Genomic DNA, 26,352 nt, shown 5'->3' on the forward strand with positions numbered 1-26,352 from the left:
ACGTCCTTACTTATGCACTCTCCTTTCTATTTTAAAAAGAATGATTTATTTTTGTAAATTCATTTTAAAAAATAATATTTTTTTCAAAATTCTTTAATTTCAACTTTTTTATAATATTTTAATATCATAAAATTAAAAAATAGTTTAATATATTTAACATAATTATAAATTAAAAATGTAATATTTACTTTTTTTGTTCTAAAATTTCGTATCAAATTAAAATAAATTACTTTTTAAAGCGTATGACAAAGTCCCTAGGAAGGTTCTTTTGAGATGCTTAGAGGTGAGAGGTATTTCGGTGGTGTACATCAGAGCTATTAAGGACATGTACGATAGAGGAAACACTCGGGTGAGGACGACGGGAGGTGACTCAGGGCATTTTTCGGTCGAGACAGGTTTCCATCGGGGTTCGACTCTTAGCCCTTTCCTTTTTACGGTGGTGATGGATGTGTTGACGCGGAGTATTCAGGGTGAGGTGCCTTGGTGTATATTATTTGCCGACGATGTAGTGCTGATTGATGAGACTCAGGGGTGTGTGAATGAGAAATTGGAGGCTTAGAGGCAAACCCTGGAATCGAAGGGGTTCAGGTTGAGTAGGTCCAAGACGGAGTATTTGAAATGCAATTTTAGTGACACAAGTCAGGAGGATGAAGTGGTGGTGAGTTTAGATTCTCAGGTTGTTTGTAAGAGGAATAGTTTTAAGTATCTTGGGTCTATTATTCAAGGGAATGGCGAGATTGATAAGGATGTCTCTAAACATATTGGAGCAGGATGGATGAAGTGGAAGTTCACTTCGGGAGTGTTGTGTGATAAGAAGGTCCCCCTTAAGCTTAAAGAAAAATTATACAGAGTGACAGTCCGTCCGGCCATGCTGTATGGAGCGGAGTGTTGGCCAGTCAAGAACTCCCATATCCAAAGACTGAAGGTGACGAAAATGAGAATATTGCGATGGATGTGTGGACTTACTAGAGGGGATAGAGTTAGGAATGAGACTATTCGAGAGAATGTGAGAGTGGCTTCGGTGGAGGATAAAATGTGAGAATGAAGGTTGAGATGGTTTGGGCATGTGATGAGGAGGGGCACAGATATCCCAGTTCGGAGGTGTGAGAGACTGGCTTTAGATGGCTTTAGGAGGAGTAGAGGTAGGCCAAAGAAATACTGGAGGGAGGTGATTAGACATGACATGGAGCAGCTGCAGTTCATTGAGGACATGACCCTAGACAGGAAGGTGTAGAGGTCGCGGATTAGGGTAGAAGATTAGGGCGAGTGTATGGATTGTGGCTAGGTGTTAGGAGCGCGAGTGCGTATCCAGGCAGTAACCCCAGGCCTATGTCCTTGAGCAGGAGCCTTTAGCCAGGTGAGTTCGGGTGGGGTGGGTAAGTGGGTGTCCTAGTTCTTCTTTCTTATTTCGTATTGCTCGTTTTTCTCTTATTTCGTACTTCGCTGATATTTATTTCTATTATTTCTTATGTCTGTATGCCAACCTTTCCTGTTACATGTTCCTTTATGATCTTGGTGTATTATTCGAGATTCTGAGCCGAGGGTCTATCGAAAACAATCTCTCTACTTCTTCGGAGATAGTGGTATGAACTGCGTACATCTTACCCTCCTCAAACCTCACTTTGTGGAAATACACTGGACTTGTTGTTGTTGTTGAAGTATTATTGAATGGAAGATGAAGTATTTATTTATGTAGTAATCGTGTGGACAAGTCAATTTATTCACACTCCTCAACTAAATTTATCACATGGTTGTCTACCTCAACTTTTTCACTAACCTAAATTTTTTTTGGTGGTTAATATTTAATATTTATTTGCTTGATTGTTCCCTCTATTTTATATTACTTAATTTTTATATTAAAAAAAATAATTACCTATTTATCTTAACACGGATAAAAAATTTCATTTTTCTTTAATAAATATAATTTACTTTAGTTTATATGGCTCACTTTTTTTTTTTAGTCAGTTTAAAAAAAAATGACTCATCTCTATATATAGTAGCAGTAAAATTATATTTTGAAAATATAATTAATATAGTTAATTTAGTGAATAAATCTTTAATAATATTTTTTTAAGAAATATCAAATTAATATGTATTAAGTAAAATGAAAGGGAGGAACTATCTTAATACATAGATGGTTGATAGTTTGATATATCAAAATTCTTAACTTCCTCTCAATCAAGCAAATTATTACTATGATTACTTTAATTTTTTTAAAAAAAAATAATTATTTAATTAGATGTAAAATATTTCTGTACTCTATACAAATAAATGTTTTACGTCTGCATTTTTGTTCTTTTTACCTTTTTTTTACACACAAAATTGACTTTTTTCGATTTTGACTTTTCTTTGTCTACCTAAACCAGGAATCCCGTGCAATAAAGGAGAAAGGCTATCAAGACGGAAAAGCCTCACTACAGCTAATGAGTGCTTTTAGCAGGGGCTTATACTGCTCGCCTTTGTTTGATATGTTCATTCAGTACCAATACAAACGAAAACTACACCAAGAAGGAAAGAAAGGGTTCTCACCCACCAGCAGCGGTAAGAGGACTTTCTCCACCAGCAGCGGGAATACTTGAGAATAAGGGGTTTGGGCGCTCACTCACTAGACGGACAATCGACCCTAGGGACCGGGAACTTCCTATAGTGGCAGGTCATTATGGGTTCTGCCACAGCCTTGATCACAGGATGGGAAAAGTACCGGCCTGGACCCCAAAAAAGAGATCACCATCGGGACCGGTACTGCTACTAGATTACCCTCTGTAAAGTAAACACTTTTCATAGATCCTTCGAGCGAGAAAGGTGCTGCGCCGGGGCCTCCTCAAGGTCATTCGGATGTATTGGTACTGAATGAACATATCAAACAAAGGCGAGCAGTATAAGCCCTTCTCCGGCCTGGGAAAAGCAGCGAACTCTAGAAGCTAGGGCTTTGTTCACCTTTGGACACGAACACTATTCCGTTCTCAGCGAACATGCCCATAAGACACGACAAAAAAGCCCAAAATTGGGCTTCTAGACGCCTTACAATAAAGAAGCCCCGGCCCCTCGGTGTCTTACACGTCACTAAGGCCGAGCAACTAGCTGCTGCAGGATTGGACGTCTATCTATCTCACCACGCTCCCCTACTCCTATAAAGGCCGGCGGAAGGAATGCTCTGCTCATCTTTCTTACGGCTCGTTACCGCAGCAAAAGTCAAAAAAAGGGTACTCGCGCAGCAGCCTGCTTGCCAAAAATGAAAAGATCATATGTGAAAGAATCGTCAGATTATGGGTTCCCGGAGTAGACGGAATGGAGAATGAATGAAATAGAATAGTCTGGCAGAATCGTATGATAGGGAAAGTGCGGAGCCTCCCACTTGTGGCTAACCCTATACTTTCTTCTCAAAAAGAGGTCGATCTTCCGCTCTAGATCTTTCAAAGCTATCAGTGTGATTGATCAGACAAGTACCAAGGGCTTTCGGTAGACTTCTTTCATTTCCGAATTCGCTTGCGACAAGTCCTCAACAGGAAGCGAGCTAGTCATACGAGCCAGGGAGCTAGTCAGCTTGCTGTAGTTGCTACGGTAAACTGGAGTGACTTTTCTCTTCATCATTGAAATCCGCCATTCAATCGCAGTGCGGGACCTGAGACACTTGAAGAATCTTTTCCCTTCTTTGGTTATGTCTGGAAAGATCGAAATAAAATGACCACAATTTTAGGTATTCAACCCGTACCTGAAAGGGTCCTTGGTAGAATGGTTACGAAGGGAGATGGATCTTCAAATGTTTCCAGGCGAAGCTCGTCTTGGAAATGTTTGAGATTTCTTTAAGGCTCCAGTTGTGAACCGTTCCTGGAAGACTGAAACAACTGATCCACTCGATTATCGGATTTCACCAAGCCAACTACCACTACCTGGGGATTTCTAGATCCGCTGGGTGTTCTAGTGCGTTGTAGATTCTTATCCAGGACTTGTATCATTTGATGATGCCATGTGAATCGCTAGAAACATGTCTTGAGAAATATTCAACGGGTAGCCGACATGGTTGATTTTTCATTTTCTTGACATAAGAGTGTGATTCACATAAAATCTATACAATTAGTAGTATAACTTAATTTATCATAATAAACTATTTATTATTTATAATAGATTATCAACTTACCATAAACTATTTATTAATTGACACAAAGTTATTTGTAATTGCTTCTTAAATAATAGTATGATTGTGCAAATATGTTTTATATGTTAGAAATTGTAAGTGCACTGAATTCGAAAAACGATAGAAATTAAGTTGGGGGCTTGGGCTCTAGGTGACAAAAGAGTTTTAAAATGAAGTGTGAGTGACACAAGTCTTAATAATTGAGTGGAGGTGACAATTATTTCATTAAAGATTAAGAAAGTAAGAAAAATTTGAAAATAACTCATAAGTTTTTTAATTTACACTTTGATCCAATGTAAAACCTAATATAACTAAAAATAAAGGGAAAAAATGCGCATTTCTCTCTCTTCTCATTTATTGGAGTTTTCTCTCTCTTCGTAATTTTTGTTGTTCATTGTTGTTGTTGCTTTATTCATCATCTTCTTCTTCATTGTTATCATTTTGTTCTTCATTATCATCTCTTCTTGTTCATCATCACCATCTTCTTGTTATTGAACATTGTTGTTACCGCTACTATTGCTACTTGATCAAATTTTTGTAGGTCAAATTTTATTCGTATATCATTTGCGAATTACTTATAGGTGATTTTAGTAAGTAAAATTATATTTTTTAGTTGAATTTCTCATTTGAGTGTATCTGTTGCTGCTGTTTTTCCAACATTAGATAAAACATGTAACATGAATCCAACAGATGAGTTATTTGTTGCACAGATGAGTAACCTGTTGCAACATATTGACTAATCGGTTGCAACATATGAGTAATCTGTTGCAACATATATGATTAATCTGTTGCAACAGATTACTCATCTGTTGGATTTGTATTATAGTGTTGTAACATAAATTCAACATATGGATCATCTGTTGCAACAGATTACTCACTTGTTGCAATAAATGACTCATATATTGAATTCATGTTGCAGGTTCTATCCATTGTAGCAGTAGCAAATATACCAAATAAAAAATTCAAAAAAAATCATAATTATACTTACAAAATCACCTATGAAGTAATGTCTAAGTGATATACGAACAAAATTTGACTTAAAAAAATTTTAAAAATTTCAACAAGGGCACAACGAATAAGTGAAACACATGAAAAATTTCATGAAACAAGCAAAGAAGATAAAAATAGTGTATCATACATCAAATGCAAAAGAATCGAAGGGACAAACGTTTGAGTTCTCCTAAAAATATTTAAGTTCCCTAGTATTTTAATTGTTTTCTAATGGATAACTCATCTATTATAACAGATTTTCTATCTGTTTGATAATTTCCAACAGATGAATCATCTGTTGCAACATGTCAGTCATCTGTTGATTCAAATTAAGCAATTATTAGTAATAACTAAATTGATTTAGCTAAAATTAAAGACAAGTCTTTAAGACAATGGGACAAACATTTGAGTTCTCCTAAAAATGTTTGAGTTCCCTGGTATTTTAATTATTTTTCAACAGATCACCTATTTATTGCAACAAGTTAGTCATTTATTGCAATAAATGCTTATAACAGGCTAGTCATTTGTTGATTCAAATTAAGCAATTATTAATAATAATTAAATTGATTTAACTAAAATTGAAGACAAGACCTTGGACAAGGGGAAAAACATTTGAGTTCTCATAAAAAATATTTGAGCTTTAGTATTTTAAATTGTTTTTCAACACATATTTTGTTTATTTAGTAATTTCCAACAGATGAGTCATATGTTGTAACAACTCAGTCATCTGTTGCAACAGATGTCTATATTTGTTTGATAATTTTCAATAGATGAATTAGTTATTGCAACAATTGAGTCATTTGTTGCAACAGATGTCTATATCTGTTTGGTCATTTTCAACAGATGTTTTTATTTGTTTGGTCATTTCCAACAGATTACTCATCTGTTGTAACATGATATTCATCTATTGATTCACATTAAGTCATCATTAGTAATAACTAAATTGATTATTAAAATAAAATATGAATTAATAAGTTCAATTATAGTTTCAATTAATCTCATGGTAATTACACGATCAACTAAGTATGTTCGTCATGAGTAAAGTGATCAATTGACCAATTTTATTTGAAATGATTCAAACTAAGTCATCATTAAAAATAACTATATTGATTTAACTAAAACTAAAGATGAATTAGTAAGCTCAATTACGATTTCAATTAATTTCATAGTAATTACATGATCAATTAAGTGTTTTGTACTGAGTAGAATGATTAATTGACAAATTTTATGTGAAATAATTCAAATTAAACCATTATTAGAAATAACTACATTGATTTAACTAACATTAAAGATTAATTAGTAAGTTCAATTGCGATTTCAATTAATCTGAATAGTTAGATGATCAATTAAGTGTTTCATCCTTAGTAAAATAACTAATTGACCAATTTTATTTTAAATGATTCAAATTAAGCCATTATTAGTAATAACTATATTGATTTAACTAAAATTAAACATGAATTAATGAGTTCATTTACAATTTCAATTAATTTCATCGTAATTACATGATTAACTAAGTGTATTCGTCCCGAATAAAGTGATCAATCGGCCAATTTTATTTCAAATAATTCAAATTAAGATATTATTAATAATAACTAAATTAATTTAACTAAAATTAAAGATAAACCTACAATTTCAATTAATCTCATGGTGATTAAATTATTAACTAAGTGTATTCGTCATGATTAGAGTGATCAATTGACCAATTTTATTTGAAATTAATCAAATTAAGCCATTATTCGTAATAACTAAATTGATAAAACTAAAATTAAAGATGAATTGATAAGTTCACTTACAATTTCAATTAATCTCATAGTAATTACATGATCAACTATGTGTATCCGTCTCGAGGAGAGTGATCAATTGGCCAGTTTTATTTCAAATGATTCAAATTAAGTCATTATTAGTAATAAATAAATTGATTTTGACTAAATTAAAGATGAATTGATAAGTCCACTTACAATTTCAATTAATGTATTCGTCCTTAATAGAATGATCAATTGATAAATTTTATTTAAAATGATTCAAATTAAGCAATTATTTGTAATAACTAAATTGATTTAATTAAAATTAAAGACAAGACCTTAGACAAGGGGACAAACATTTGAGTTCTCTTAAAAACATCTGAGCTTTACCGTTTTAAATTATTTTCCAACATATATCTTATATGTTTGATAATTTTCAACAGATGAGTCATCTGTTGCAACAACTTAGTCATCAGTTGCAACAGATGTCTATATTTGTTTGATAATTTTCAATAGATGAGTCATTTATTGCAACAGGTTAGTCATCTGTTGCAACATATATTTATATTTATTTAGTCATTTCCAACAAATGTCTTTATCTATTTGGTCATTTCCAACAGATGTCTTTACCCGTTTAGTCATTTTCAACAGATTACTCATCTTTTGCAACGTGTTAGTCATCTATTGATTCATATTAATCCATTATATTAGTAATAACTAAATTGATTTAACTAGTATTAATAAGTTCAATTACTGTTTCAATTAATCTTATGGTAATTACATGATCAACTAAGTGCGTTCGTCCTGAGTAGAGTGATCAATTGACCAATTATACTTGAAATGATTAAAACCAAATCATAATTAGAAATAACTATATTGGTTTAACTAAAATTAAAGATGAATTAGTAAGTTGACTTACAATTTCAATTAATTTTATAGTAATTACATGATCAACTAAGTGTTTCGTCTTAAGTAGAATGATCAATTGACCAATTTTATTTGAAATAATTAAAATCAAACAATTATTAATAATAATTAAATTAGTTTAACTAAAATTAAAGATGAATTGATAATTTTAATTATGATTTCAATTAATCTCATAGTTAGTAATTACATGATCATCTAAGTGTATTCGTCTTGAGTCAAGTGTTAATTGACCAATTTTATTTGAAATTATTCAAATTGAGATATTATTAGTAGTAACTACATTGATATATCTAAAATTAAATATGAATTGATAAGTTCAATTACGATTTCAATTATTCTCATATTAATTACACGATCATCTTAGTCTATTCGTTCTGAGTAGAGTGATCAATTGACTAATTTTATTTGAAATGATTCAAATTAAGCCATTATTAGTAATAACCAAATTGATTTAATAATTACAATTTCAATTAATCTCATAGTAATTACATGATCATTTAAGTGTATAACCTACTGCAACAGATGAGTCATTTGTTGAAAATTATCAAACAGATATACACATATGTTGTAATAGATTAGTCATCTGTTGAAACAAGTATCTTTATCTGCTGGTCATTTACAACAGATGACCAATTTGTTGCAACATATGACTTTATCTGTTTGTTATTTCCAACAGATTACTAATCTGTTGCAATAGGTGACTAATCTATTGCAATAGATGTCTTTATCTGTTTGGTCATTTTCAACAGATTACTCATCTTTTGTAACATCTTAGTCATCTATTGATTCATATTAAGCCATTATATTAGTAATAACTAAATTGATTTAACTAGTATTAATAAGTTCAATTACTGTTTCAATTAATCTTATGGTAATTACATGATCAACTAAGTGCGTTCGTCCTGAGTAGAGTGATCAATTGACCAATTTTTTTTGAAATGATTCAAACCAAGCCACAATTAGAAATAACTATATTGATTTAACTAAAATTAATGATGAATTAGTAAGTTGACTTACAATTTCAATTAATTTTATAGTAATTACATGATCAACTAAGTGTTTCGTCTTAAGTTGAATGATCGATTGACCAATTTGATTTGAAATAATTAAAATTAAGTAATTATTTCATTCCTTTTTCGTCTATCGATTCAACATGGCATGCGATAGGGAAAAAACCACTAAATGTCTTACAGAAGAGAATAAAGAAAGTCGAGCCTACAACGATAGATATAGAGAAGCCATTAGAAAGACAGCTTTCGAAGCGGAATGCCAGATTGATTCCGACATAAAGTTTGCGCTATCAGTTCATAAAAAGGTCCGACTGCCGCCCGCCCCTTTAATAAGTCGATATCCTCTTTTGTAATAACTAAATTGATTTAACTAAAATTAAAGATGAATTGATAATGTAATTACGATTTCAATTAATCTCATAGTAATTACATGATCATCTAAGTGTATTCGTCTTGAGTAAAGTGTTAATTGTCAATTTTTATTTGAAATGATTAAAATTAAGACATTATTAGTAATAACAACATTGATTTGACTAAAATTAAAGATAAATTGATAAGTTCAATTATGATTTCAATTAACATGTTGCAATAGATGATTAATTTGTTGGAAAAGACCAAACAGTTAAAGACATTTGTTGAAAATGACCAAACATATATAGACATCTGTTGCAACAGATGACTAACCTGTTGCAATAGCTAACTCATTTATTGAAAATTATCCAACAAATATAGACATTTGTTGGAACAGATGACTAAATTGTTGCGACATATGACTCATCTATTGGAAATTATTAAATAGATAAGATATATGTGAACCCAGAACCAAAATGAGCCACAGAATTTTAAAAGTGACCAAAATAGGTCACCTATTTAAAAAGTTACCAAAATAGGCTAAACGTAATAATTTATTACGTTTTCTATTTTTTTCTTAACGATCAATTAACGGAGTTGACTTTTACAGGTTCTTACGTTTTACATTTTTTTTGTAAGACGTAAAAAATTCTTACGTTTTATAAATTTTTTATAAAACGTAAGAATTTTTTACATTTTACACGATCAACGAGGAAAAAAATGGTGTGAATTATCAAATCAATTAAAAAGATACTAAAAATGAGTTGTTCAACATAACAAAAAGTTACGTTCTTAACTTTTTTTATAGCAGTGGTCCCCCACCCACAATTCTTTTTTTCCATAAATGTTCCATCACTTCTACTTTTTCCTCTTTTCACATATGATAATTATGAATTTTTTGATTAGTTAAATTTATTTATATTTTACATGTAGTTCAAATAATTTATTTTTTTCTCCATGTAATAAATTTTTATGTTTTACATAAAAAAATTTAAAAAGAAAAGTATCAATTACCTCATTAACTTAACAATTTTCTTATATTTATTCTATATCAAAAAAAATCACTTCTATCCTTAATTATCCGATTTTTCTCTAAAAAAAATTATACTTTTGAGTTTGCCTCTACTCCAAAATAGTGAAATGTTGAATTATCGTCGATCAAATATGCTACTATATACAAGAATTATATTTTTTTTGGTGTGTTAAAAATATGAAATTAATTTTTTCGGATAGTGATTCATCGTAGTTTTCGATTAGTGTTTTGATTAGGATATTGAGGAGACTCACATGCACAAATATGTTTCATATTATAATTAATGGAGTAAAAAATCACAATTTAATTTAGGAACACTCCTAAATTAATATAAGAAAATGCATTTTTTTAGGAACACTCCCCCAAAAATATAATTCTTGTATATAGTAGCATATTTGACCAACGATAATTCAACATTTCACTATTTTGGAGTAGAGGAAAACTCAAAAGTATAATTTTTTTAAAGAAAAATCGGATAATTAAGGATAGAAGTGTTTATTTTTTGATATAGAATAAATATAAGAAAATTGTTAAGTTAATGAGGTAATTGATACTTCTTTTTTATTTTTTTTTATGTAAAACGTAAAAATTTATTAGAAAAAATAAATTATTTGAACTACATGTAAAATTTAAATAAATTTAACTAATAAAAAAATTCATAATTATCATATGTAAAAAGAGGAAAAAGTAGAAGTGATGAGACATTTGTGAAAAAAGGAATTGTGGGTGGGGGATCACTGCTATAAAAAAGTTAAGAACGTAACTTTTTATTACGTTGTACAACTCTTGTTTTTAATATCTTTTTAATTGATTTGACAATTCATTGTATTTTTTACCTCGGTTATCATATAAAATGTAAAAATTTCTTACGTTTTATATTTGTTTTTATAAAACGTAAGAATTTCTTACGTTTTACAAAAAAAAATGTAAAGCGTAAGAAATTCTTACGTTTTTGTAAAAGTCAACTCCGTTAGTTGACCGTTAAGAAAAAAGTAGAAAACGTAATAAATTATTACGTTTAGCCTATTTTGGTAACTTTTTAAATAGGTGGCCTATTTTGATCAGTTTTTTAATTCCGTGGCTCATTTTGATTCTGAGTTCGATATATGTTGAAAAGCAATTTAAAATACTAAAGGTCAAATATTTTTTGGAGAATTCAAACATTTGTCCCCTTGTCTAAGGTCTTGTATTAAAGACTTGTCTTCAATTTTAATTAAATTAATTTAATTTAATTATTATTAATAATTGCTTAATTTGAATAAACAAATGACTAACCTGTTATAATCATCTATTGCAATAGATGACTAACTTGTTGCAATAAATAGATAATCTGTTGGAAAATAATTAAAATACTAGGGAACTCAAATATTTTTAGGAGAACACAAATGTTTGTCCCATTGTCGTAGAGACGTATTTAATTTTAGCTAAATCAGTTTAGTTATTACTAATAATTGCTTAATTTGAATCAACAGATGATTAGCATGTTGCATCAGATGATTCATTTGTTGGAAATTATCAAACAGATTGAAAATCTGTTGTAACAGATGAGTCAACTATTAGAAAGCAATTAAAATATTAGGGAACTTAAATGTTTCTAGGAAAACTCAAACGTTTGTCCCCTCGATCCTTTTGCATTTGATGTATGATACACTATTTTTATCTTCTTTACCTGTTTCATGAAATTTTTCATGTGTTTCACTTATTTGTTGTACCCTTGTTGAAATTTTAGAATTTTTTTAAGTCAAATTTTGTTCGTATATCACTTAGACATTACTTCATAGGTGATTTTATAAGTATAATTATGATTTTTTTTGAATTTTTTATTTGGTATATTTGCTACTGCTACAATGGATAAAACCTGCAACATGAATCCAATAAATGAGTCATTTATTGCAACAAGTGAGTAATCTGTTGCAACAGATATCCCATATGTTGGATTCATATTACAATACTACAAAACGAATCCAACAGATGAGTAATCTGTTGCAACAGATTAGTCATATATGTTGCAACAGATTACTCATTTATTGCAACAGATTAGTCATAAATGTTGCAACAGATTACTCATTTGTTGCAACAAATTAGTCATACATGTTGCTACAGATTACTAATCTGCGCAACATATTAGTCATATATGTTGCAACAAATACTCATCTGTTGAATTCACGTTACATGTTTTATCCATTAATAAAAAACAGCAGTAGCAGATACATCCAGATGAGAAATTCAACTAAAAAATAACAAACATTAAAAAAAAAAAAAAAAAAAATAACAAACACTAACAAATCAAGTTCCTCATTTTCGTCATAACTTAAAAGCCCTAATTTTTTACTTGTGAAAATCGAAAAGAAACGATGAAGAACTAGAAGTTGTTGTCGCCGGAGAATGTTGTCACGTCGACTGACGGTTGAAAGTAAAAAAGGAATGGGCAAGAACTCAAAACTATTTGTTGCCAGAGGTTGAAATTGCACAAGATTGGAGGGAGAAATTTAAAAAGTTATTGGTTGGGAGAAGTTAGAGAGAGAAACTATCGAGAGAAAGAGAGAAAGAGATTGATTTGCAGAGGGAGGAAAATTTTGTGGGTGTGGGTTAATTTGTATTTTTGAAAAGATTAAAAAGTTTAGAAAATATTAATCAAGTCCACAATTAACCTAATCAAATTCTTTAATTAAATTTGACCCTTTAAATTGGTCAATGTCACCAATCCTCCATTCAAGACATAAAAAGACACCTTTCCTTCAATTTTCTCAATTAAGTTCCCAATATGGACCACGTCAAGGAAAAAAATAGACAGAGAGAAACGTAATTATCTCATGCAGAGGGAGCTATTGTTTCAGTTATGAGTTCGATCAAATCAATAATTTAGACCAAAATTTTATGTATTTTTTTAAATATATAAATTTATTTAATATGTAAAAGTAATTTATTCAAAATTCAATTGAAAACATATAAACTAAGAATATTAAATCCATCTTTATATTTTCAGGCGATGAAGACGGATATGTAGCATTAACGATGCAAAAGTTCATATTCAAAAAGCAATTGGATTTTCTATATACTGAAATAATTTTAAGAGTTTTTCCCCGTACCAAACAACTTGAGTTTTAGGGCGTTATGGTATTCAAACTGAACAAAACAAATGTAGCTAATGAATGGGTTCTCTATAGTGGTAGAACACCTCTACTCTATAACAACAATTGGTAATTCTGCGGTAATTTCCCACAATAATCTCATGAACATAAATCAATTATATGTCCACTTACAAGTTCAACTAACACTGCAATCTGCATCAACTCTATTTATGGCACGAAACATCCTTAATGAAAGCATCAATGTTAATTTCAGAAGATCCACCACTTGCAGTGGAACACTGACATATCTTCTGTATTTCTTTCGCCCTTCGCCTCGTTTCCATCACTTGCTCATTTCCAGAATCCATAAACCATTTCAATAGGTTAGAGATCTCTTCCCTCCTTACCGAACATTGGTCATGTTCTTTCACCCTGTAACCAATCTTCCAATCTTCGACAATTTGCTTGCTGTTAGTTTGTTGATCCCAGAAAATAGGAAAAGTCAGCATTGGAAGGCCTGAGAATGCTGCTTCTTTAGTCGAATTCCATCCACAATGCGACCAAAATCCACCAATCGAACGATGTGACAACACCTTAAATTGGTCGCACCAGGGCACAACAAGCCCCGCACTACATCCATTTTTCTGAAACCGAACAGTTTCATCACGGGCCACCCAAAAGAATCGAACACCACTATCATGCACACCAGCCACAATCTCATCCAGTTCATCACGCGAGACAGAAAGGAAGCTCCCTTGTGATATGTACAAAACCGAGCCATTTGGTTGAGAATTTAACCACTTCATGTACTCTGGCTCATCTATAGAAGTAGTCGAAGAGGGATTATTTTCACTAGTAAAGTAAGGTATTGCTGGACCAATCGGATGGACAGGGATCGAGAATATTTGCCTTAGAGCATTGATAACAGTGGATTCGAGCTCGTAGACTGAAGTGAACAAAAGATATTGTGCTTTAGAAGCTGTAGAGAAGACGTCCTTAACAACATCCAATAATTCTTGCCCCATTCCATGAAATGGAGTAGGAAGATCTAAAACGCGAATCAAAGGAATTCCAGGAATATAGTCAACCTGCTCTTGCACTTTTCCTGTACATGAATGATGATAATCACGTCGAGTTAGAAATGGTTAATCAATAGCTTGCTCTGGGAGAACACATTGCAATTCTCCTTTTTTAATAAATATGGTGTTTAGGTCAGCTTGCACGCAACCAGGAGGCAGATAAATTTTGTTGTTGGCTAAAGAGTTGTATTGTAAGACAAAACTCAAAAGGGACGGTACAACAACAACGAGTTCGGAGCCTAAAGGGCAAGTTCTTTTATCAAAAAATTTAAAAGGGCATATCAAAATTAAAAAATACCAAAACGGACAAGGTAAACACAGGTGATTACCTTGTCCATTAAAAGTTAAAGCCGCTTGGTTACATGCTAAAGTGCAAGGTAAAATCGAACACGGGTAAAATTTTTCTGCAAGATGACTGAAAAAATCACTTTACCTTGCAGTTTAGCATGTAACCAAACGGAGTTTAACTTTTAATGGACAAGGTAATCACTTGTGTTTACCTTGTCCGTTTTGATATGTTTCAATTATGATATGCCACTTTGGAACTTTCGATAAAAATACTTTCCCTTTAGGCTCCGAACTCCAACAACAACATACCCAGTAAAATCCACAAGTCAAAAGGGACTGTAAAGTAGTTTAAATTTTTGAAGGAACCATAACTTTTGATCAGGCTTCAGCAGAGTGAAAACTAATTTTTTGCCTTGGCCTACTTGAGATATGTCAACTTGTGCAATGGTAGCTAGGTGTAATGATTGTGCATTGACTCGATGGGTTAGCCGTAGGGGTGGTTGCATAGTAGCAGCTGAACTACAACTCACCAATAATCGGGTTTGGGGACGGTAGGTGTACACAGACCTTATTCCTGAGGTGGATAGATTGTTTCCGATAGACTCTCTCGATGAAAAATTAGTAAAAACAGTTTGGAAAAGGAAATAAAGAAGTCATAATAGTACACTAAAGTTCCTGCTAAAGCCGAACTACAAGTATTATTGTACACAACCTTCACCTACATTTCTGCAAGAGATTATTTCCACGTCTTTGAACTCGCGACGTCCTGGTCACAGGACAACTAGTTTACTGTTTGCTCCAAGGCTCCCCTTCCAGCAATATTAGTTTAATTTGAAGGAAAAAAACCAAAGAATAATTAATGAAAATACAATACCTGTTAAATTGGCATTATAATGCCCATTCTGAGCAAGAAGATCCATGTGATAAGAAATGGAAAACACAGCTGCCGACATAGTAAAAAAAGAAGCCACAGGAATATTCTTCCTATTACCCAATCCAATAACCCAACTTAAATACGTATCATATACTATAACACTTGGTTTCATCAAAAGCTCATCAACCAATTTCTCAACTGGACCTTCCAGCTTAGTTAAAGTAGCTTTGAAAAATCCAGGAAAATCTTTAGCCCGACCAACTTCGGATGGAATAACGTTAGGGATTGTTGCATAGTTGATGTTTTCTGGTAATTTGTCCCAACTGATGAAGCTGTGCCACTCTTCAGTGACAATGAAACTGATGAATATGTTGGGATATTTTGCTACTACGATTTTGCAGAAATTCATCATGGGATTTACATGGCCTCTTCCTGGATAAGGCATTGCTACGATATGGCAATTGAATTTTGAAGATTTTTGTGCCATATTTTGGTGAATTAGTTAATGAAATTGAGAAGGTATTTTTTTTTTAATTTTTTTTTGAATAAAATGAGTTGAATTGGTTTTGTGCAACCATATAATATACGAGTGATTATGATGAATGGTCTAGACAGTGAAAAACGTGGGAGTAATGATGGAATTTATGGTCCAGCCATTTACACAGAGCTATCTTTACAATAATTACTGACATTTTCAAGTTTATCGGTTGTTGTCTGTGCCATGTTTTTACCTACTCTAGTTACCTCATTTCAAAATAAATAAATTGTTAAGTTATATTTTAATAATTAAAATAAATAAATTGCTCATTCAGATACATGTTGAAAATTTTTGTTAATTTTACTTATTCATTTAATGAGTTTTTTAAGTACTTCATATTTTCTAGAAAAGTAATTTATGAACAATTTAAAAGGATAATAATAGAAAATAATCTATAATTTATGTCCTAAAGATTTTTTTTAAAAGGTGTGTCATACCAAACAATTTAATTATTTTGGAATGGAGAGTAAATACTATTATTCTAATTTGATTTTTATTATTAATTACTCTCTCTATTTCAATATAGTTGATTCTCTTATTAAATGTATTTAGTTCAGTTTAATTGTTTTATTTATGAAATCAAGAAAATTTTATTATGTTCCTTTCAAGATTATTCTATTATTAAATAACTATATAAAATGTACTCCCTCCGTCCCGTTTTATTCGTCCCAAAAATTTTAATTTGATTTCTTATTTTACTTGTCATTTTTCATTAATTGAGATAATTTTTTTTTCTTTTTTTTTATCCTTAGTAATAATTTTTTTTTTTTTAAATTAAAATGTAAACATCATTTAATAGGAATACTATGATAAAGTTGCTATGTTATTAATTATTTTTCTTAATTAATGTGCAATATCAAATTAGAACGAGTAAAATGGGACGGAGAGAATATGTAACTAGGATAATCTTGAAAGAAACATAATAAAATAAGCACATAATTAATATTTTCTTAAAGGATATGTCAAGTCAATAAGAATCAAATATTTTGAAACGAAGATAGTACTTATTTTTAACAGTTAAGAATTTTTTTTAAATGTATTACTCTTAATATTAATTATTTATTCTATAAATAATTTTTCAATATCAATTATTAAACATCAATTAATAGCAATAATAGTAAAATTACTATACCAATTATTGTTTTCTTAATAATTGTGCAAAGTTTTAATCTGACAAGTAAATTTGAACAGGGAGAATACGTGTAAAACGTTGAGTTTAATTTGTATGTACGTATAGTGACACCATCCCTATAACGTTAGTTCGTTATAATGACATTTTATCATTTTATTATAGCGGTCTAATTTTCTTCGTAATCGATTTTTCATGTCATGTTTACTTCTCTATGACGACGCTCTATCTATAATAACAATGACACTTATTATAGTGTTATACTCTTTATAATTTTATTTCTCTACAATAACATATTATGTACAAAATAAAATACAAAAATATTTGTAATAATCATCATTAATGTAATATACACAGTAAATTTTAAGTTCTAATATCTAGCTAAAAAGAAAATATTGTATATAAATAATGTACATCAGGTATTTCATAACTTCACAGGAAAAAAGAGATTAATGTTTGTCTTTTTTATATTCATGTTTTTTTTTCTAATTTTGGTTACTTTTGTTAGTAATAGTTAAATGAGATTTGAATGTCAAATGTCAGTATACATATATAACAATACCTTTATAGAAGTCATGAAATTTTCAGACAAACAATGTCATTATAGAGAGGTTTAACCGTATATAGTTTGCACCCCTCTTAAGAAAGACATTAACTAAAGGATAATTTGATAAAATTATCTTTATTTATCACCAATCTCTATTTGATGTTTCTCTCTTTTGCATCATATAAATATCTTGTTATATTTAAGATTAAGAATGAAAATGAAATAAACAATTAATCGTGTCTTGATTCTTAAATAACAAGTATTATAAAAAAATCTATTTCTACTAAGAACGCCCGATATTTAGGAACAAACGAGTGGCTTATTAAAATAAGTTCCAAGTAACAACTTCAAAGTTAATTTTCCACATGAACTGGGAACCTTCTTTTACCCTTTTCAGTGGATTACTAGAGTGGGGGTCATTAGTGTGAGGTATGATAAATAAATAATTTCAGGATAAATGAGGGATTAATTTATCTCATATTTGGTGTGAAGTACGGGTGTCAAACGGTTCGGGTCGGGCCAACTCGAAACCGGCCCTTCTATTTTAATCGGGTTGAAGGCAGGTTTTGGCGCTAGATGGACCGGGTCGAGCCCAAAAATAAAAAAATTAAAGTCTACCCTAACCCGGCCCACTTAACCCAACCCGATCAAACCCACCAAAACTCAATCAAACCCGATTAAAAACCGGTCAAACCCGTTTAAAAAATAAATAAATAATCCAATATACACTATATATACTATATACACTCCAATATACAATACATATTTTAAAAAATATATATAAACAAGTACACATATATACGTACCATTCAATATATAATTATATATGACTATACGTACTACTTTAAATAAAACATATACTATAATAGTATATAATATATATATATATATATATATATATATATATATATATATATATATATATACTAATTTATAAAACATATACACATTTATACGTCTAATATATACGCTTATAGAAGATATATACACATATATACACACCATTCAATATTTATGTACTACTTGTCTACTTTATATATATATATATATATATACATACATATACACACACACATAGTTATATACTAATTTATAAAATATATACACATGTATACGTTAAATATATACTACTTTAGAAAATATATACAAATATATATGCAACATTCAATATATATGTACTACTTTAAATAAAATATATACTACAATATACATATATATATATACAACAATATGTATATATATATAGTTACATACTAATTTATAAAACATATACACTTGCATACGTTAAAGATATACGTCTATAGAAGATATATATACACATATATACGCACCATTCAATATATATGTACTACTTTAAATAAAGTATATACTACAATATATATATATATATATATATATATATATATATGTGTGTGTGTGTGTGTGTGTGTGTGTGTGTGATAATTAATAATATATTAAAAGTAAGTTTTTAATTTAAACTAGAAATTCATTTTAAATCATTTTAAATCAATATATAGGTACTACTTTAAATAAAATATATACTATAATATGTATGTATATACTATGTATATATATATATAGTTATATACTAATTTATAAAACATATACACTTGTATACGTTAAATATATACGTCTATAGAAGATATATACACATATATACGCACCATTCAATATGTATGTACTACTTTAAATACAATATATACTACAATATACATATATATGTATTACAATGTATAGATGGTTACATTATACTAATTTATAAAACATATACACTTGTATACGTTAAATATACACATCTATATAAGATATATACACATATATACGCACCAATCAATGTATATGTACTACTTAAAATAAAATATATACTACAATATACATGGATTAAAATACATAGATAGTTATATTATACAAATTTATAAAACATATGCACTTGTATACGTTAAATATATACATCTATATAAGATATATACACATATATACACACCATTCAATATATATGTCATACGTTAAATAAAATATATACTACAATATACATATATATACTACGATATGTATATATATGTATATAGTTATATACTAATTTGTAAAACACATACACTTGTATACGTTAAATATATACGTCTAGAGAAAATATATACACATATATACACAACATTCAATATATATGTACTACTTTAAATAAAATATATACTACAATATACATATATATATATATATATACTACAATATGTATATATATATATATAGTTATATACTAATTTGTAAAACATATACACTTGTATATATTAAATATATACATCTGTAGAAGATATATACACATATATACACACCATTCAATATATATATATATACTATTTTAAATAAAATATATACTACAATATACATATATATATATATACTACAATATGTGTATATATATAGTTATATACTAATTTGTAAAACATATACACTTGTATATTTTAAATATATACGTCTATAGAAGATACATACACATATATACACTTGTATAGAAGATATCCAATTTATAAAACATATACACATGTATACGCTAGATATATACTTCTATAGAAGCTATATACACGTGTATACGCACCATTCAATGTATATATACTACTATTTATAAAACATACTACGTTATATATACATTACAATATATATAGATATACTTATATACTAATTTATAAAACATATACACATGTATACGTTAAATATACACTTCTATAGAAGATATATGCACAAATATACTAAACATATGCTACTTAATATAATAAATTAATAATATTTGGTAGTAAATTAATAATATATTAGAAGTAAGTTTTTAATTTAAAGTAAAAAACTAGAAATTCAATTTAAAATTTTAAATCGTTAAATGAAAAAATATAAAAAGTAAGGACTAAAGAGTGAATGAATTTGGAAAATTTTATTGATTGTAAAATGATCCAAAATTTATAATTTACATGAAGGAAAAATCTACAAATTATGTATCATTTTTTTCAACATATTCATGTTAATATTAACGGGAACTTGATTAGGATAGTCGAAGTCAACGGGGGCAAAATCATGCATTGGACTTGATTCTGCTGAGTTCTCCCGTGAAGTCATAATTTCTTCAAGTTTCAGCTCGTCACTTGGCTCCAGTTCCATTCCTTGGTTTCTTCTTTCCGCTCTAATTCAATCTCTGAGGCAAATTAGAACATTCATTGCATTGTTTCCCAATGAGTGTCGGTTGTCTCCAAGCTGCTGTCGTCCCTGACTAAAGGCTCTCTCTGATGCAACGGTTGACATTGGAACATTCAAGATATCTCTAGCTAATCTTGAAAGCACAGGATATTGTGTTTCATTACTCCTCCACCAATCCAACATGTTGATCCGTCGTCTGCGATCCTCTGGTGCCGTCCGAATATAATATTTCAACTCTTCCCGATAAGTTGATGTGTAAGTTCTCTCATCAACACTGTTCCAGCAATTTAAATCATAAAACGAATCCGAAAAAATACTATGTGCTGGTCTTTTAGAAGATGATGGCTCCTCGAAAGGATGAGGAGCGACAGTTGGAGTGATATTTATAGGTAAGGCTAAATCAAATAAATCAGTATAGTGATTATATAATTTTTCTATGTAATCCTTTGCATCAGCCGTAGCCGTCCACAAATTAGGTTGTACTTATTCAGAATCATAGTTAGTATTTATTTTTAAGTTAGTATAAATAAGAGTACTAAAGTGGCACATATTATTATATTTCATGCACGGATTTAGCATAGCACCAACCAAGTAAATATGGGGAATCGAAAAAAAATATTTTTTAAATTTCGTAAACATGGCGCCAACAGTTTCTTTATAACCTTCTTTATTTTTCTATTCTTTGAGCAAACCAGAAATATCGGCTATATATGACAAAATATTACAAACAATAGGATAATAAGCACCGAAAAATTCAACCGTAGCTACATAAATTTTTCCTAAAAACTTAACAAGATCATTAATTACAACCCAATCAGAATTATGTAGCATGTAATCAGCAGAATCAGCAAATGAACCGCAATGTTGGTTAAAAGTTAGTGTAATAGGAATTCTATATTTATAACAAGTTTTTATAAATTCATACGTAGAATTTCATCTAGTATCAATTTTCCCAGGCATCAAAATTGGTGTAAGTCCATTTTCTTGACATTTAACTTTAAATTCTCTAATTCTCGATCTACGATTATTTTCTTGAATAAACCAACGACAAGATGATTTTTTTCAATATAAAGCTCAAAAAACTCAAGACCATCTTTTACAATTAAATTATATATATGACATGTACACTTAATATGAAAAATTTCAGGCAAGGGCGGAGATAGCGTAGATTTTTTTTTTTATAGCAATCTTGTTGTTAGAAGTATTATCAAAAGCAATACGTAAAATTTTATTTTTGATACCATAATATCCGATAATTTTAACAATAGAACCAACAATAAATTGTCTAGTATGTTTACGATCTTCATCATATAAAAAAGTAAGAATACGTTTTTGCATCACGAAATTACTATCCATCCAATGACAAGTAACGGTTAAATAATCATTTTTATTTACAGCACGACCAAGATCAGAAGTTAGGGACAATCTACATTGAATATTTTTTAACAATGTTGATAAATAAAAATAATATTGTGAATGAAGTCTAAAAATATCAGACCGACAAGTAGTTCTAGGAATACCGTTAAACATAGGATTATAAATTGCTTGTTTATAACGAATAAAGGCATCAGAAGAAGGAAAATTAAAAGGCAAACAACCCACAGCTACCATTTTAGCTATTTCTTCCCGGTCCCTCAATTTATTATACTTCTTCGCTACGTGACCGATTGCTGGATCCATTCTAGTTTGCGTTGGCCCACCAACATCCCCATCACCTTGTGCAATATTTAACTCTCTTTTGTGATCTTCAGCTATATGTCTCATTAACTTACCCGTACCCCCTTACTTGCCTCCACTTCTATGCTTATATATTTGTTGACAAATATTGCATTACACCTCAATATCTGATATACGTTAAAAAAATTGCCATGCAACACTAATTTTTTTACGAGGTCTTGGGGCACTGGGAGGACGGGGAGGGAGATTAATCGATTTAGATCTAACGTTAGCATCTCCTACTGCGGGTGTCTCAACAATATTTTGATTATCTTCGTCTAAATTAACCGCATCTACTTCATTTTCTTCTTCTATACCGTAATTTTTCTGAGCTTCTACATAATTCATATCGTGAACACCTACACCTATTTCTTCCTCAAAAGGTGTACCAAGCGGTACCGGAGGCGAAGGCACACGGGTATATCTACTACTTGAACTACCTCTACCGCTAGTAATTCGCTTTTTACTACCACTACCGCTTCCGGGAGTTTTTTTTTTAACACCTTTAGTAGTGAGGTTTCTTAATGTATCCAAAATATAAATTAAATCAAACTAAAAATATTCAAAATACACAAATATAATAAAATTAAATATTAAACAATTAATACAATAAATAAAAATTAAACGTAAGAGATGGAACGACAATACCAAATTTTGAAAGTATCCGAAGGTTGCGACTTTAGAAACTTCCGCTTGTACTTTGTAAACGAAAAATTAAAAAATTAAAGTGAACACTTTAAGAAATTAAATATATTGAATATTTGAGAATTGAGATTTGAGAGAGAATGAGATTTGAGAGAGTGAAAAATTGTGTGAAAAATGATTTAAAGTTGTAGGCTATTTATAGAATTTTTTTTGAGATTAAAAAATATTTTTTAAAGTTAATTTTTTTTTTAATAAATGGGCCCAAACTAGCCGTTTGGACCAAAAAACGGCTATATAGCTGTTGGGCCAACGGCTAGTTTGACCCAAAATCTTTTTTTTTTTAAAAAAAGGTTCTGGGTCGGGTCGGTTAACCGGCGGGTCTGAACCGGGCTTTGTCCGGGCCGTTTTAGCCGGGCCTATTTTAAAAAATAATCGGGCTTTGTCAGGGTCGAGTCAAATCGGGCCGGATTAGTTACGAGGGTCGAGTCGGCCCGGTCCACTTGACACCCTTAGTGTGAAGTATTAATAAGTACCGAGATCATTCATCCAACCATTTACACCATAGTGGTGTGGTAAGTTATTTCATACATATAATATGATAACTAATTTTAGAATAACTAATTTCTTGATTAATTATCTCCGGACAACTCTTTTCCAACCAAACGACCTCCGTATCTTCCGATTTATCTATGAAATCGGAAGATATTTAATGGATTCTTAGACATTCAAATTTGAACTAAGGATATTGGTTAGATCAAATCCGTAGCCGATACTCTCCCTAGTCATTGATTTCTTCATTTTCATGGTCCTACAGGACTTCAATTGCTTCATTGGGCTTCTGACAACTATCCATGTGGCTCAAACTTAACTTCCAGTAATGTCACAATAAATGGGCTAAAGGCCCAGATAAGTTTGTGGGCCTGTAATGTTGACATTGCCCTAAAGAAGAACCTAAATGGGTCATCACTTTTTAATAGGGAAAATGACACTCTATAACATTTTTAAAAATAAATAGCCCAAGTTAGAAAATTTTCTAAAAAGTGATCAGTCGGATATACTATTTCCGCTTTATAGTCATTTCCTAATTTGGGCCATTTTGGCCTATGTAGTCCATATACCGTCCATATTAATACAGTCTATATACAATACTGATACAGTATTCAACTTGGGCAATTCGGCCCTTAAAAAATATTTTAATTTTTTTTGCTATAAATTTTTTAACTGATCAAATATTCTGATTTTTTTATTGTTTAGAAATAATAATTAAATTATATAAAAATGCTATAATTATTAAATAAAATGTGTATCTATATAAGATATATGTATAGAAATTGTATAGTTCTATCAAATATGTATATGTATAAAATATATATAAAAAATATATAGAAAGTGTATGAAAATTATATAATTTTTGTGTAAAACGTGTAAAAATGTCCAGTTATTGTATAAATTGTGTATAAAAAATGTATAATTTTCGTGTAGAATATTTATATGTATAAGATTTGTATAAAAACTATAGAAAAGATGTGTAGAAATGATATAGAATAGTCCAGTAAATTGAAATGGCTTGAAAATAAAATTTAAATTTTATAAAAATAGTTTAATTTGAAGTGTGATTTTTGTCTTTTCACCTTTTTAATAACCTAAAATTGACTTTAAGAGGAGAAAATAACTAGTTAGTCTGACCACTTCAGAAATGTATGCCAACATTTTTAATTAATTTTGTTTGGTAATTTAACCAATTAGTATGAGAAGAAACGAAGAAGTAAACAGAAAGTTCTAGCAAGATAAGTATGACTCATTATTTAATTTATTTTAAGAGAAAAGGACACTATGTAGTTTTTTTTAAAAAGTAATGGATAATAATGGCCATATTTTTCATTTTGGATAAAAGTAATACTTCGACTGTTTTTAATACCATTTATTAGCCTTTTATTTTATAAGCCACACGCACCCTCTATTTTAATAAATCACATGTTAAAGAATAAAAAAAATCACACGCACCCTTTGCAGTTGTTCTTTTCCAAAAAACAAAACAAAACTTGTACCTACAATTTACGCTAAAGGATGAACGTTTGCAGTTGTCCTTTTCCCGAAAAAAAAAAGTAACTGGTACCTATAGTTCCCTTACCTTTTTTGACTGTTCTTTGCGATTAGGTTTTCTAACGTTTGTTGTGCTGAAAATGAAAAAAAAGTTAATACTGATACGAAATTAACTGGTCAAGGTATAAGATATGATCCTAATTTCGTTGCTCCTGATGATGATTTTGAAGATTTAACAAATCCTATGTTCGTATGGATTGCGTACATCTTACCCCCCAGACCCCACTAGGTGGGAATACACTGGGTTTGTTGTTGTTGTATGTTCGATTGAACGATTTGAAGAATGTTCATGCTAGTCTTAGTCGAATTACTAGGTCTCGAGGTAAATTAGTGGGTGATCCATCAATGACGAAATAAAAAAAATCAGCTAAAATAAGGCACATACAGATGTGAGTGATGATTCAGATCTTGTTGTTATTTGAAAAAAAAAATAAAAAAATAGTGATTCAAAAAATGATGAAGATGATGATAAGTCATCTAAAGGAAAGGAGAAGATAAGTGTGAATGATGAAGGAGATACTCTTGTTCCTCCCCAAAAAACGAAAAAAAGGAATCGATCTAATGATGGAGAAGATGATGCTCAATCATCCAAAAAGAAAAGTAAAAAAGTTCCTTGAAAGAGAAAAATACCCAAATTAACTGATTTTGAGGTACATTGTTTGTGCTTTGTATGTATTAATTATGTCTGATAGATGTTCACTTGTTGTGTAGAATTTGTGTATGTCTGAAATATGTGTGTTATTGATGTATATAATATGTGTCAGTGTTGTATATGAAATATATTGGTTAGTGATTTTTGTGAAATTTAGTGTACATTGACTGTATAACTATTTGTGTATCAGGATTGTATAGGAACTGCGTATAGTTTGAATATTTATACTGTATGAGTAAAATTAGTGTGTATTGACTGTATAACTAATTGTGCATCAGGATTGTATAAGAACTACGTATAGTTTGAATATTTATACTGTATGAGTACAATTACTGTACATTG

The 26,352-nt window shown here is 30.0% G+C and overlaps 1 protein-coding gene across 1 annotated transcript; it reads right to left on the reverse strand.

Moving 5' to 3' along the window:
• Window positions 1-13,216: 13,216 nt before the first annotated feature.
• On the reverse strand, window positions 13,217-16,115 carry LOC107875441 (UDP-glycosyltransferase 87A1). Its single transcript, XM_016722162.2, has 2 exons — window positions 15,501-16,115; window positions 13,217-14,364 (listed from the first exon to the last, which is right to left on the reverse strand). Exons 1-2 carry the CDS (start codon window positions 15,985-15,987, stop codon window positions 13,484-13,486), a joined length of 1,368 nt encoding a protein of 455 aa, XP_016577648.2. The 5' UTR covers window positions 15,988-16,115; the 3' UTR covers window positions 13,217-13,483.
• Window positions 16,116-26,352: the final 10,237 nt, after the last annotated feature.

This window comes from Capsicum annuum, chromosome 6 (genome assembly GCF_002878395.1).
Source record: "Capsicum annuum cultivar UCD-10X-F1 chromosome 6, UCD10Xv1.1, whole genome shotgun sequence".
Classification (NCBI taxonomy): domain Eukaryota; kingdom Viridiplantae; phylum Streptophyta; class Magnoliopsida; order Solanales; family Solanaceae; genus Capsicum; species Capsicum annuum.